Source organism: Panthera leo, chromosome C1 (assembly GCF_018350215.1).
Source record: "Panthera leo isolate Ple1 chromosome C1, P.leo_Ple1_pat1.1, whole genome shotgun sequence".
Lineage (NCBI taxonomy): Eukaryota > Metazoa > Chordata > Mammalia > Carnivora > Felidae > Panthera > Panthera leo.
In genome coordinates, this window is record NC_056686.1 from 192,150,500 (window position 1) to 192,162,691 (window position 12,192).

General features: G+C 47.8%; 1 protein-coding gene across 10 annotated transcripts in view; it reads right to left on the reverse strand.

Moving 5' to 3' along the window:
* Positions 1-3,764: 3,764 nt before the first annotated feature.
* PLEKHM3 (pleckstrin homology domain containing M3) overlaps positions 3,765-12,192 on the reverse strand; it is a 196,807-nt gene continuing 188,379 nt past the window's right edge. For 9 of the 10 annotated variants that reach the window (XM_042949931.1, XM_042949932.1, XM_042949939.1 and 6 more), the window contains one exon: positions 3,765-10,135. In XM_042949931.1, coding sequence (XP_042805865.1) covers positions 9,958-10,135 — 178 coding nt within the window. In that variant the 3' untranslated portion in view covers positions 3,765-9,957. The remainder of the gene's footprint in view (positions 10,136-12,192) is intronic. The other variant, XM_042949954.1, reaches the window with a different exon arrangement.

The following is a 12,192-nucleotide window of genomic DNA, read 5'->3' on the forward strand; positions in this document are numbered from 1 at the left end:
CAGGGGTGGGGCGGAGAGAGAGGGGGACACAGAATCCGAAGCAGGTTCCAGGCTCTGAGTTGTCAGCACAGAGCCTGACGCGGGGCTCGAACTCACGAACCGTGAGATCGTGACCTGAGCAGAAGTCGGCTGCTCAACCGACTGAGCCACCCAAGCGCCCCTCACAATTTTTATTTTAAAAGATGTTTATTTTTATCTTTGAGACATCCCGTGGGGGGCTGCATGTGAGCTGACTGGGTGCTGGGGGGGCGATGCAGGCAGGCGTAGTTTTCAGGGCTCGCTGCCGGCCAGGCCACACGCGGACAATGCTCCCGGCAGCACTGGCACTTTATCAGCCAGGGCCCAGCCTGCACGTTCCCCTCTCACCTTGGCCTGGATTTGAATGTGCACCTGCTGGAGTTAATTCCTGAGATACCTGTCGTAGGGGAGCTACGGGGTCGCTGGGGCTCGGGGTCGCTGGGGCTGCCGGATGGCTGCTTCCTCTGTTGCCTCCCTCCAGGACTCCCTCCAGAATGAGAAAGCCCTCTGGGGAAGTTGACCCAGTTTAGAATTCAAATCCACTTCCCTGCCTATGCAATCGGAATTCATTTCCTCTGCAAAAGGCTTGAATCTCAGAACAAAATGCCCCTAGCTGGGCTTGGGGATGCATGCGGGGATCCTAATGGAGAAAGCTTCTGGTTTATTTTCCTAACGGTGTGCACCTTGTGGTGTCCTTGGAACCTGATATTACTGAGAGAGTGTCATCACAATACAGCCCAGAAGCTAAGGCAATTTGGATGTCCTTGGGCCCCAAATTAATATGTGCTTTGTATAGTCTTGTAATGTGGGAGGCAATTTTCCGTAACACAGTGAGAGATGTTCCTTCATACATTCGAGATAATTTAGCTCAATGTTCATTTGAAAAAATTACTGTGCTAATAGCAGCTCTTCAGCTTCAGAACAACAGACCATCCCGGGAGAACATGGAAGTCACTGAAAGTGGTTCACATATCAGTGTGTCTGGGAGCATCTGGATAAAAGCTGTTGGAATTTTCCCCAGACCGGCAGCTGCCCGAGATTGTCCGGTAGGATCTGAAATGTGGCATGAACTGGTGAACTCTAGCGGATTTGCATAAAACCAGGAGCTCTCAATGGAGGAATATGAAATAAAGGTAGAGTAACAAATCTCCCTATTGTCCAGGTAAACTGGAAGTCACTGAGTATAAACCAGAATTCCCGTATGTTCAGCTAGTCACAATTTATTCTTCCTGCTAGACTTCTCTGCCCAAGTGGTGAAGAAATAGATGCCAACAGGAGAGAGTAAATTGTATCTTTCTGCTGGGTGTATTTTGCCTTGGGCTTCCTGGTTATGTATCAGAGGCCTTTATTTTCCTGGGGGAGGAATAATTCTCTACCCCGGTCGGAATCCAAAACAATAATAAAAAGAAACTTAGAACTCCCCCCCCCCCCCCCCCCCCCCCCCCCCCGTCAGGAATGTAGTTTCAACTGATGCTGCTTTACAACAAATCCCAGGTAAGGCCCTAGCAGACCCAAGTTCATTTCTAGTTGCATTCCTGCCCCAAAGGACTCGTGGCTGCCTTTGGTGATTTTGAATTAAGTCATCGCCGCTGTGGGTGTTTTCCATGTGATAAGCACTGCGGGCACGGAGGAGATTATAATTTTTAAGACTCTGAACCCTTTGGAAAAGCTCATGAACGAGGAATACTTGTCTTCAAAGCTACTGACTTCCTAAAGGAAGGAGAGGGAAGGAACTGGCTGCTTCGGTTCACCCGTCACTGGCAACCGAGGTTGAAACTCATCAGTTCAATAGGTGCCCGGATCGTGGAATGACTCCGGTTCATTTGCAAGTCTAGTTCTTCTACTGACCCGAGGCAAATCTGGACACAGCTCAAGATTTCATGAATTCCCCTGATCTTTCTGGGCAAGAAGCACCTAGTCCTTTTCCATTTTAAACACCACTATCAAGAGTGATGAAGTCCGTGTGCACCGAGGGGCCTGCGGTGGGAGCAGACTTGCGCATGCATGCGTTTGAGGACGCAGGCAGCATAGCCTGCTGAAATGGAGGAAGGAAAAAATGAAAGGGAGAACACAAGGCTGCCTTTGTAGCCAGCTTAGTCACCTGTGGCCATGACCTGGCCACTTCTATTCACCAGGCTGTCCGGAGATAGGATATACTGGAGAAACAGAAGCTAACCACACCCTGGAAGAAAATACAGGGGGCATAAAGGTAGGGTTTTACGAAAGTGATTGCAGCCCGTGAGCGGCAAGTTCCAAAGTACTCGTTCCGAGTCTGCTGGGAAAAGGGGTGGCAACAGCTGTTGGCTAGAGGGCAACTCAGGCCATTCAGTCCGTCCACATCCCTTTGACATCTTTCCCACTGCGGACCACCAGTAATGCCAAGCAAATGTTTATTTCAGGGCAACTTGCTTCATTTAATCTAGTGGTTCTTAACTTTCAGAACACAGGAGAATCACCCAGGGAGCTTTTAAGAAATACAAACACTCAGGCCCCATCCAGAGAGATTCGGATTCAATTGTCTGTGATGGGGTCCTGACATTTGGCTTTTGTTTTTGTGTTTCTGATGTGGGAACCACTGATTAAAGCCATCATCTTGAGCCATCATCAAAGGACAGGACGGGGGAAACAATTAAGGGAGATTCAAATCAACATCTCCTGGGGGTGGGGAGAGATGAATAAAATAGTGTCTCTTTCTAGCCTTCTGAAAACATCTTTGCATATCTTCTCTGTGATGACGCCAAACTTCCCGGAGTTCTCCTGCGGCTGCAGGTTACTACAACCGGGGGGAAGCTGACCTGTCCCGTGAATCAGATGAATCCAGGCTCTGACCACATCCCGTGTCTAGTGTGGTTCTGTGAAACATTAACTCGTCTCTCTTTATCATGGGTTGTAACAGGTTTCTTGTGAGGATGAAGTCCAGTTGTTCCTTGGGCAGAATGGGCGTGAGCCCTAGTTGGTTTCCGGAGGGAGGGGGAGCAGAGGTTGGATATGGACACGTTGAGGTGTGTCTTGGGGGGGTGAGGCTCAGGGTTCACCTCTGGTAAATGTTTAACCGGCAGCACCTTTCCTAGTCTCCGATGTCTGTCTTTGAGAAAGTGAGTTAAAATGGTGTTTTACGTTTCCTGGTGGAGAACTGTTGTACCCGTGGTCTCGGTGGCAGAGAAGCCAGGGCCGGCCCCGGCCACGTAGTACAGACGTGCCTGCCCGGCTCTCACCAACCAGAGGACTGCTGTCTCTCACGTAAGCACCTACTCTACTTTTCACTCTTTGCCCCCTAAATACGGTCTTCGGGAAGACGAGTGTCCTTGCCTGGTGGCCTACTGCCTGTCACTTGTCCATCTAATTTGGGGAGCACGGCGGCAAGATGAACCAGGACAAGAAGGCTTGGGGAGGAGCTACGGCGGGAAGACATTCCACGCATGAGCTGTGGCGGGTTTCTCTCAGACCTGAAAGAAACCATGCCACCTTGACACACAAGGCCCAGAAAAAACTACATCTGCATTTTTATAAAGTTACACTCTTATTTTTCACAGGCATAGGAAGGGCTGTGAGAGTATTGTGAGTCGATGAATTTAGGGGGGAAAAAACCCCTGTAAGATTAATATTAAGAGAGATTTTAAAGTCCTAGTAGCCCATTTTCAATAAATCTCAAATCTTGACTTTGAGTTAACATCCAGAGCTCATCTCGGGTTTTCACCACCCCTGCGAAAACAGTGTTTTAATGAAGTTGTTATGAGAACAGAAAGTATTTTCTGAATCGTTTATTGAGAGAGAGATGACTTTGTACATTAGGAACTGGTGCACTTAAATTATACGACAGATGACCATAAAAACTAGGGCTCTTGTCAACAATACAGCTTTGCTTTATATTATTATGGTTACTGATATTTAAAAATGATATAAACAAAAATATGGATAAGTTATGCCCAAACAAAAGGCAACAAACTTCAGAAAACAGAAATAGCATGTATAGCACATTTGTTATTTCAAATAGTTCAACACAGGGTGATATAATTGCCCAAGCCCAGAATTTTAGTGGGTTCTGTCATGCATGAGTGGAAAGAAGGGAGGACGACACGGATCTGACCCAGGAGCAGGAGAACAAGTCGAGTGGAAGTCTTGTGCACCGACCGCCATGTTCCATGCTCTTCGTTTGCAAACGAAGCATTTTCCCTCCTTTTACTATTCATTAAAGAAGATACCCCCCCCCCCCCAATCTTCTTCGGTGGGCTTCTGTCTATTCAAAAGAAGATTCTGGTAGGTGACCAAAATCAGAACCTAGGCCTCCAGCAGCAAAAGCCGAATTGGACTCAGTGGACTGCCCGTGCCACACGGAAACATTTTCATCACAATGTGTTCAAGAGACTTCCCACTCCTACCTGGGAAACAGGTGGTGACGCAAAAAGGAAAACCTTTATACGGTAAACGAAAAGAAAATTGTTTTTGTATACTTTTTTTAGCCTGAAGAAGGCTAAGCTCACCGACTCTACAGATTCAAGTCTGGATAATCTCTCCTCATTGGCCTTGGTGACATGGTGACATTCCCCTGAGTTTGGTTAATGAAAGCAAGCAAAGAAACAAATAACAAGAGTGATCAAAAACCAAAACCCAAAACCCGAACCAGCATAAAACGAAGTTCAACCGTGATGCAGTCGTGTCTTTTGTATTTCATGGTAAAAGTGTTGACGGAGCTAAGAAGCCCATGTTTCTACCCTTCTGCGTTAACGATGTCTTCCCGACAGGAATCCTTTGCTCGTGAGGTGAAGGCACCAGGTTAAACAAAGGCGAAAGGTCTGACATGCGTGTGGAATATGCAGGTCGCCAGCACGTTTGTAAAATGGAGTGGCCGGCAGAGAGGAAGCAAAGTGATCCAGATTGAGGTGCAGGGCCCTGCAGGCTTCAGGTGGGTCCACAGAGGAGACAGAAGCACTAGGCAGTGCTGTAAGGCACTCCTGCCGGGAAAGGCGGATGGCAAGACCAGCATGGAGAAGGAGCACCCGCTCCAGTGGTCTGCCGGCCGGGTTACAGCCATGAGGCCTGACGCTGGCCCCGGCTCAGGACTGGGGCGAGGAAGATCGAGGGCTGGGGAGAGAGGCTGGTCTGCAGCACTACGGCCGGGAGAAAGGAGTCTCCACCATGCTACGAGCTGCTTTATGTGCCTGAGTCTTCTCCCTAGGCAACCACTGTGGCTTCGTGTCACGCCTTTCTGACAAGATGGCTTCTCTTTCCAGGGAGGAACCGAACCCCAACAGCAGTTGTCCCTTCCCTTGTGCTTAACCCTGGCTTCCACCACATCGAAGGCCACTTGATGAGGAGCGTGCCACATCACATGATCGTCAGGAACCCATGTGAAATAAAGCCCCTGACAACTACGGGGGTGCCGAGGAGGACGTTCCACGCTTTCGACTTTTACCTAGAGTTCAACAGTGACTGAGACTTTACCTTGGCATGCATCCACGAAGACATACTAAAGAGAACCCCTCAAGTCAGAGGGTCTGAATACAATGAAATTAGAATTGTCTACCATCAGGAAGTGCTGGGCGCTAGGACTTAACTGCCCCCATGATAGAAATCAACACTTGTCTGCTTAAATTAACTGAGCAGGGCTTATCACCCGTCCTGGGCTCAACCTAGAGCAGTGGGTTCTACTAGACTCGGGGTCAGGAGAATGGGCCACAGTACACAATACAGCAATGCTCAGTTGCTAACAAGAACCAAGGGAAGGAAGACAGTACCTCTACAGACTCAATTCATGCCAAGGAGAGAGTGTTCATTTCTGTCAGTTCTGCCCCCAATTCTCTAACTTTATGACATTATTTTAAGAGTTAAGAAAAGTATTGAGACAGAAAATTCAAAAAATAAGGGGGAAAACTGTATGCATCTCTCTTTAGTGGGAGAAGTAAAAAAATAAAATAAAATAACTTCTGAATTGACTCTAGACAGTGTTAGAATCAAGAGTTGAAGAGTTACTTCCTAATCCAGTTATTTCAATAAAGTGCAGCAGAGCAGTGGAGATGAAGAATTCTGCCCAAACTTACGAACAGCAGCATTGGCTTTACCCTAAATTAGGAACAAAATATATCTTGGCTTCCTCAGGTAATGCCTCTTTTTGCAGAAGTGTTCGGTGTGGCATCCGGTCCTACCCTGATACGGTAATTTACACATGCCGTTTTTTTGGCCAGTAGATAGAGAACAAACCCACAGGTCTGGAAGCCAAGCCTTTTCAAGGAGGCACAGGAAGAAACTGTCCAGTGTCAGTATGCAGTGTCTACACACGCAGAGACAAAACCAGAGGTCAGATCTCATCCAAGTGGACTCGCTTAGTTTAAGCAAAGGCTGCGTAGGGCTGCTCGAGTGATGTAAACACCGAGGTTCTCACTGCAGCCCGAAGGAGATCATGGCACTGTCCCTTTGCAGGAGTCCGAAGTACCACTGAGTTAGCTGGAAACCACAAATCCCAAACACTAATCATATTCCCTTTTTTTGTTGTTTTGTTTTTGTTTTTTTGGTGGAGGCCTAGTCTAGTAGAATCGAAAAGCGATTACCCTCTCAGCTAATCAAGTATTAAAGCTCCTAAAAATATCACGTTTTATTACTACGTATATGAAAATGGCTGGAACACAAGTACCCTGAAAAGGCAGTGGGGCGAAGGGGGATGATGAGACTTTACATGGTTTTCATATAAAGAGGCTTTCAACTTTGGGGAAAATCAGCCCTGGAAAGAACACGACTCGATTCCAGTTGACTGCTTTTAAAGTACTTTGTGGCCTTCCTGCAGCGGTACAACTGGGCTCTATTTTGGGAACTGGCTTCTCTACTGCAGGATTAGATGCCAACATTTTACCAGGGTTGGACTGTCTCACACATGAGTTTCTGGCACTGTTAGGAGGGATTTCCTCAAGTGATACACCAGGGAATGGGCCTTTCAAGTGAAAAGAGTTTCCCTGGAGTCAGCCGCCGGCTCTAGGAGATTAATTGGCCGCTTTCTCGTGTGTTTTATGTGTGAGATATTTAATATGGGATGAGAACGGGAACAGGAGGGAAAGCAGGTATTAGCTTGGTTCTGAAGGAGGTGGTAATCCACAGATCTGCTTTTGTTTCAACAGTTCCTGAGCAGTGGAACAATTACCTAACAGTGTACCGAGTCATTTGTTTGGGTTGAAAACAGTAAGGGCGTTCATATGCTCTAAGGCGTTTCTGGGCTGGAAAACAGCAATTTTGAACTTTCATGACAGACCCAATTCCTAAGCTGGCTCCATTCTGTCCTATCAGATTTTGGTGGTGGTGGTGGACTGCTGTGTAGACTGGCAGGCAGCACCGACCAGGCCGTCAGGGACACAGAAAAGGAGAGAAAACAAGCAGCTGGGATGCTGTTCCGCTTCTGGGTAGCCGAAGGACCCAGCACATCTACGGTTTGGTTTTTTCTCTCCCCTTTTGAAAATAAGCAGAAAATGATGTGGGTGGAAAGGTCTCCTTTGGAGTAACCAGGGAATGCCAGTATTTAGCAAGGACCTCTAAATGGGCACCCGTGAAAACAAAGGCCTTTAGAACAGGGGTCCAGAATCTCTCCCTCTCAGCAGGTCTGACGCTAGGTGCCTGTGAGGTGGGACAGGAAATTCTGTACAGAGAGCAAACATGCTGGAGGGGGCAAGGGGGCCTGCACTTCAGGTCTCCCAACGCACTGTGCTGGGGATGGCCTCGCTGACAGGCGGGATCACAGATACATTAATTACAGCGAAGGCAGAAGCAAACTACGGCGATGGGGAGCTGGGGGCGGAGGGGAAAAGGCACTTTGCCATCGGAGCACATCTGTTTTATAATAAGCAGGTCTATAATTCTCTTGTGAAAGATCATGTTCTGCTATCTTCTCTGAGGCTGGAAAATATAAATACTGTATTTCACGAAGGGGAAGAAAAAGGAGGAGAGGATCAAATTTGTTTGCCTGTTTGCCAAGTGCTTGTTTGAGATTTTCCACCCTTTATCTTTTGTGTGCAATGTTCTCTAAAACTGGAGTTGGGGCGGGGGAAAGTCAACCTGTTTTTTCCAAGAGTAAAAGGCACCGTAAGGTGTCTCGTGAATGGGGTCTTGGCCTTTTAACAAGTTTTTATGCCCTTGGTTACAGCTGTTGCAGTCAGAAAATACATGCATGTGTGGTGGCAAGCTATTAAGTTGAAATGTATGGTCCGGGGCCAAAGGAACTGGCATGGGTTGAGAGGTGAAATGTTTGCATCCAGCAGTCTGCACAAAAGTCAGTCTGGAATGTCACGCCTCTACATGGACAGAGGTATCAAGAGTTAGGATCTGGAGGGAGCAAGGTGTGGGGGCGAAGCAGTAATGGGGTGAAATGTATCCTATACTTTGTGAGCCACTGATTCTTCAGATCCCAACAGCGGTGAAACTACCCAACTATGAGGGCCTTGGAGGCATCTGCTCAGGGGAAACATACAGAATCGTCTCCTATGGCCTGTTGAAAATTGCTTCATTATCAGTGTATCTTTCTGCTCTGGGAAGATTATGGTGGAAAGAATGGAGCCATGATTTCCAGTGCCGGCCTACCTGACATTTTGGTCACGACTATTCTACTGGCTCCCACACGGCATGGCGGTGGGGGCCACGGCTCTGCTAAGTGGTGAAGCGATTCATTACATTTCCTATTCCTAGGATATGATTTTAGCGTTTTTGTTTCAAGGTGGCAATTATGTGTGTGTGTGTGTGTGTGTATCTATTTAAACAATACTATTACATTTAGTTCATTAATTGTATTCATAAGTTTGGTGTTTTCTTAATAGTCTACGGTGGTGTTTTGAAGTCCCATGTTACTTTGATTTTGTAAACAATTTGAAAAGTGTGAAAGCAGATGTGGTTAAACTGACAGGCCAAAGTGAAAGTGCAATGGAGAACAATGACAAATAAAGCATTTCAAATAAATAGGAAGGACGTGCCTACCTAAGATTCTGTGAAAAGAAACTGAACGCCATCTCACAGAATGTACGTACAATATCCACAGTCTAGACACCGATGTGTTTGACCACAATCGTAGGAAATTTCCTCAGGCCCGCACCATTAAAAAAAAATCATAAATATTCCCCACGAAGCCCTGGGAAAACTGCCCTTCAGAAAGCTGTTTTCAACCAAATAAGCTGGGGCGTCGCACCCTTAGGTGGCGCTGGGCTTCGAACCAGCAAACAGACCGACAACAAGCAGCTATTGGTCGCAGAGGTCTCTTTTTTCTTTTTTCCTCAGGAAAAAAACCCCTGAGATTAACTTCAAAACCAGAAGGAGCTCTCCTCATAAAGTAGGGGTGCGTGCTTTCTGTCAGAGGGAGCTCACACTCCTCATTTCTGGGCCACTCGGCTCAGCTGAGGTGATCCCCACCTGCACGGCAGAAACTGAGGTGACCCGGAGTCATCTATCCCCGTGTTCTGAAGATTTTCTTGTGACACGGGCGATGGCGAGGGCTTGCCTCGGTCACCACATCCTCTGTGAAGGCTCAAAATAAATAACACAAACGCAACCCGAAGTTCTGTGCTTCTGTAGGAAACGCTTCCTCCTGTGTCCCGCATAACAAGATGGCCCCCGAGAGCCAAACGACAAAACAAAACAAAACAAGAAAAAAAAAAAATCTGGACTATAGAAAGCATTGGGTGAGAACCAGGGTTTTGCTTGGGAGCAAGCTGCTGAAATTCATGGCTAAGTGTAATTCAGCTACTGGTATTTTCTTTGAGCCACAGAGGCTTCATGGACCTTTTGGACGGCGATTTACACAGAACATACATATGGGACGTCTAGGTATGTGTGTATATGTATGTAAATATATATCTATATCTAGCTGAAGATGAGACATACTCTTCCTCCAAAGGGACCTAACTGGCTGGTCAGGAGGCCGCCGGGCTGATGGATCGGTGAGAGGTCAGTCCCTGTCCTCGGGCCCCTGCTGAGTCAGGTGTTCTGGTAGGACAGCTCAAACATGTTGCAGGCCTCCTCCAGGCTCTCGTCCACGTTCAGCCTCCGCCAGAAAGACTTCTGCTTCTTCTGCAGCTCTCGGCGGACGCACCTCGGGCAGGGGACGGACTTTTCTTTGCATTCAGAATGGAAAACGGCTCCACAGCTTTCACACCTGCAAAAGCCGAACGTGGGAGATGATGAACCAGGCTGAGATGAGAAAGACACAAATAGCTGAAGTCCAGTCCTCTGTGCAGCTCAGAGTACATTCACTCCGGGTTAGCCCCGCCACCGGGGAGAGAGATGACTCACAGAAATGGGCTCTTCCCTTTTCCAAGATGCTCAAGGTTGAATTTCCCTTGAAAAAAGAATTTTTTTTTTTTCTGATTAGAACTAACTGGGGCGAGGCTTATGGCTCACAGTGGAGGGGGGTCAGCAGTCAACTAGCAACTGTGTGATCGTGGTGACAGTGGACAGAGTTCTAGAAGCTCTGTGTGTTAGTTTCCTATCCCTGGGCCAGCAGTGTGGGTAGTAACTCTGGGGTGAAGTGACAGAGAACGAGAATGCTGTGCTCTGAATACCAGTGACGGCCCCGGCGTTTTAGCCGTGAAAACGGTGCTGTCCACTTCTGCTAACGTGGGCTGCGTGGTTCTCCTTGACTCCCTGCCTTCATCCGACAGTCTGGAAAGGTCAAACGACACTTTTCTGAATGATATCCTTTGGTCTATTGTCCGTCCTTCTGAGTTTTTTAAAAATCAGGGACCCACCCCCACCTTTGTAAGCCCATCTTTATAACACAAGTGGGGACAGTAAAGCACGAGAGAGTGGAGAAGAGGGTATTTTTTGAAGGCAACATGCAGATATTGTAATTTATAGAGGGGAGGCATTCCAGGTGGATGACTAGTTTGTTGTTTGGCTTAGTGGAAGCCTGCACAGGAGTCCAAATGACTTGTTTTTCCTGCAAAGTCTTTAATAATGAGTAACTGTCAAGCACAACTGTAGCTGCTCCAGGAGGTGGCTTGCCAGTGTGGATTCAGCGCCCACCCTTCCACACAGCCCTGACAAGCAACGGCTCCCTCATCTCAGGAGCCCAGGGCATCGGGCCCGAGTGGTTCTGTCCAACCAGCAACAGTCCATGCGGGGCCCAGTACTGGACCAGGTTCGAAGAGGACTATGAAGGAAACAGCCCTCAAGGCTCAGTTTGTGCTGCTTTTGTTTTTTCTCTAGTATCTTGGGCTTCAGTCCTGGGCATAGGATGGTCTTTGGGGCACCCTTTCCTAGCCTGCCGCTGACTTAGCCCCAGGACCAGTCCACATTGAGAAAGTTTGGTGAAAGGACCCACCCACCCACCCTCGTACCCGGGAGACTCCTCTGCTGCTCAGAGACCAAAAGACAGGACCTCTCGGTAGCGGCAGTCTCTGCCCAAGCTCGGCTCTCTGGGCAAGTAAAACACAGGGGTGGCTAGGAGTGACATGGCTTGACTTCAAATTCCACCTTCACATCACTTTCCGGCTGTATGGACTGAATTGTGCAGCACCTCCTCCCCGCCACCGCCCTGACCGAATTCCTATGATGAAGCTCTAACCCGCAGCGTCACCATATTGGGAGATAGCGTCTTTAGGAAGAAATCAAGGTTACATGAGGTCATAAGAGTGGGCCCTGATCTGATAGGATTCGTGTCCTTGTAAGAAGAGACGCCAGAGAGCTCTCTCTCTTTCTCCCCCACTGTGTGTACCCAGAGGAAAGGCCGTGTGAGGAAGGCAGCAAGAAGGTGGCCATCTGCGAGCCAGGAAGGGAGCTCTCATCGGAAACCACGCCCTGCTGGATCTGGATCTGGGACTCCAGGCTTCCAGAACTGTGAGAAATACATATCTGTTGTTTAAGCCAGCCAGTCTGTGGTATTTTGTATGACAGCCTGAGCCGACTAAGACAATGACCTTGAGCAAGTCACTTCACCTCTCTGAACTTCGGTTTCCTTATCTGCTAAGTAGAGTTTCCATTAACATGCACCTCGTAGAAGTGTTGTGAAGCTGAAATGAGGTAATAAAGCATTTAGCACAGTTCCTGGCATGTGGTAGGTGCTCAAAAATACAGCCAAGACTGCTGCTGCTGCCTTCCTGAGAGTCTTCATTTCAATCTGACCGCACCTACAACACGCGCGGTGACGGTGACGTGAGGACATCTTTTTTTTTTAAATTTTTTTTTTCAACGTTTTTTATTTATTTTTGGGAC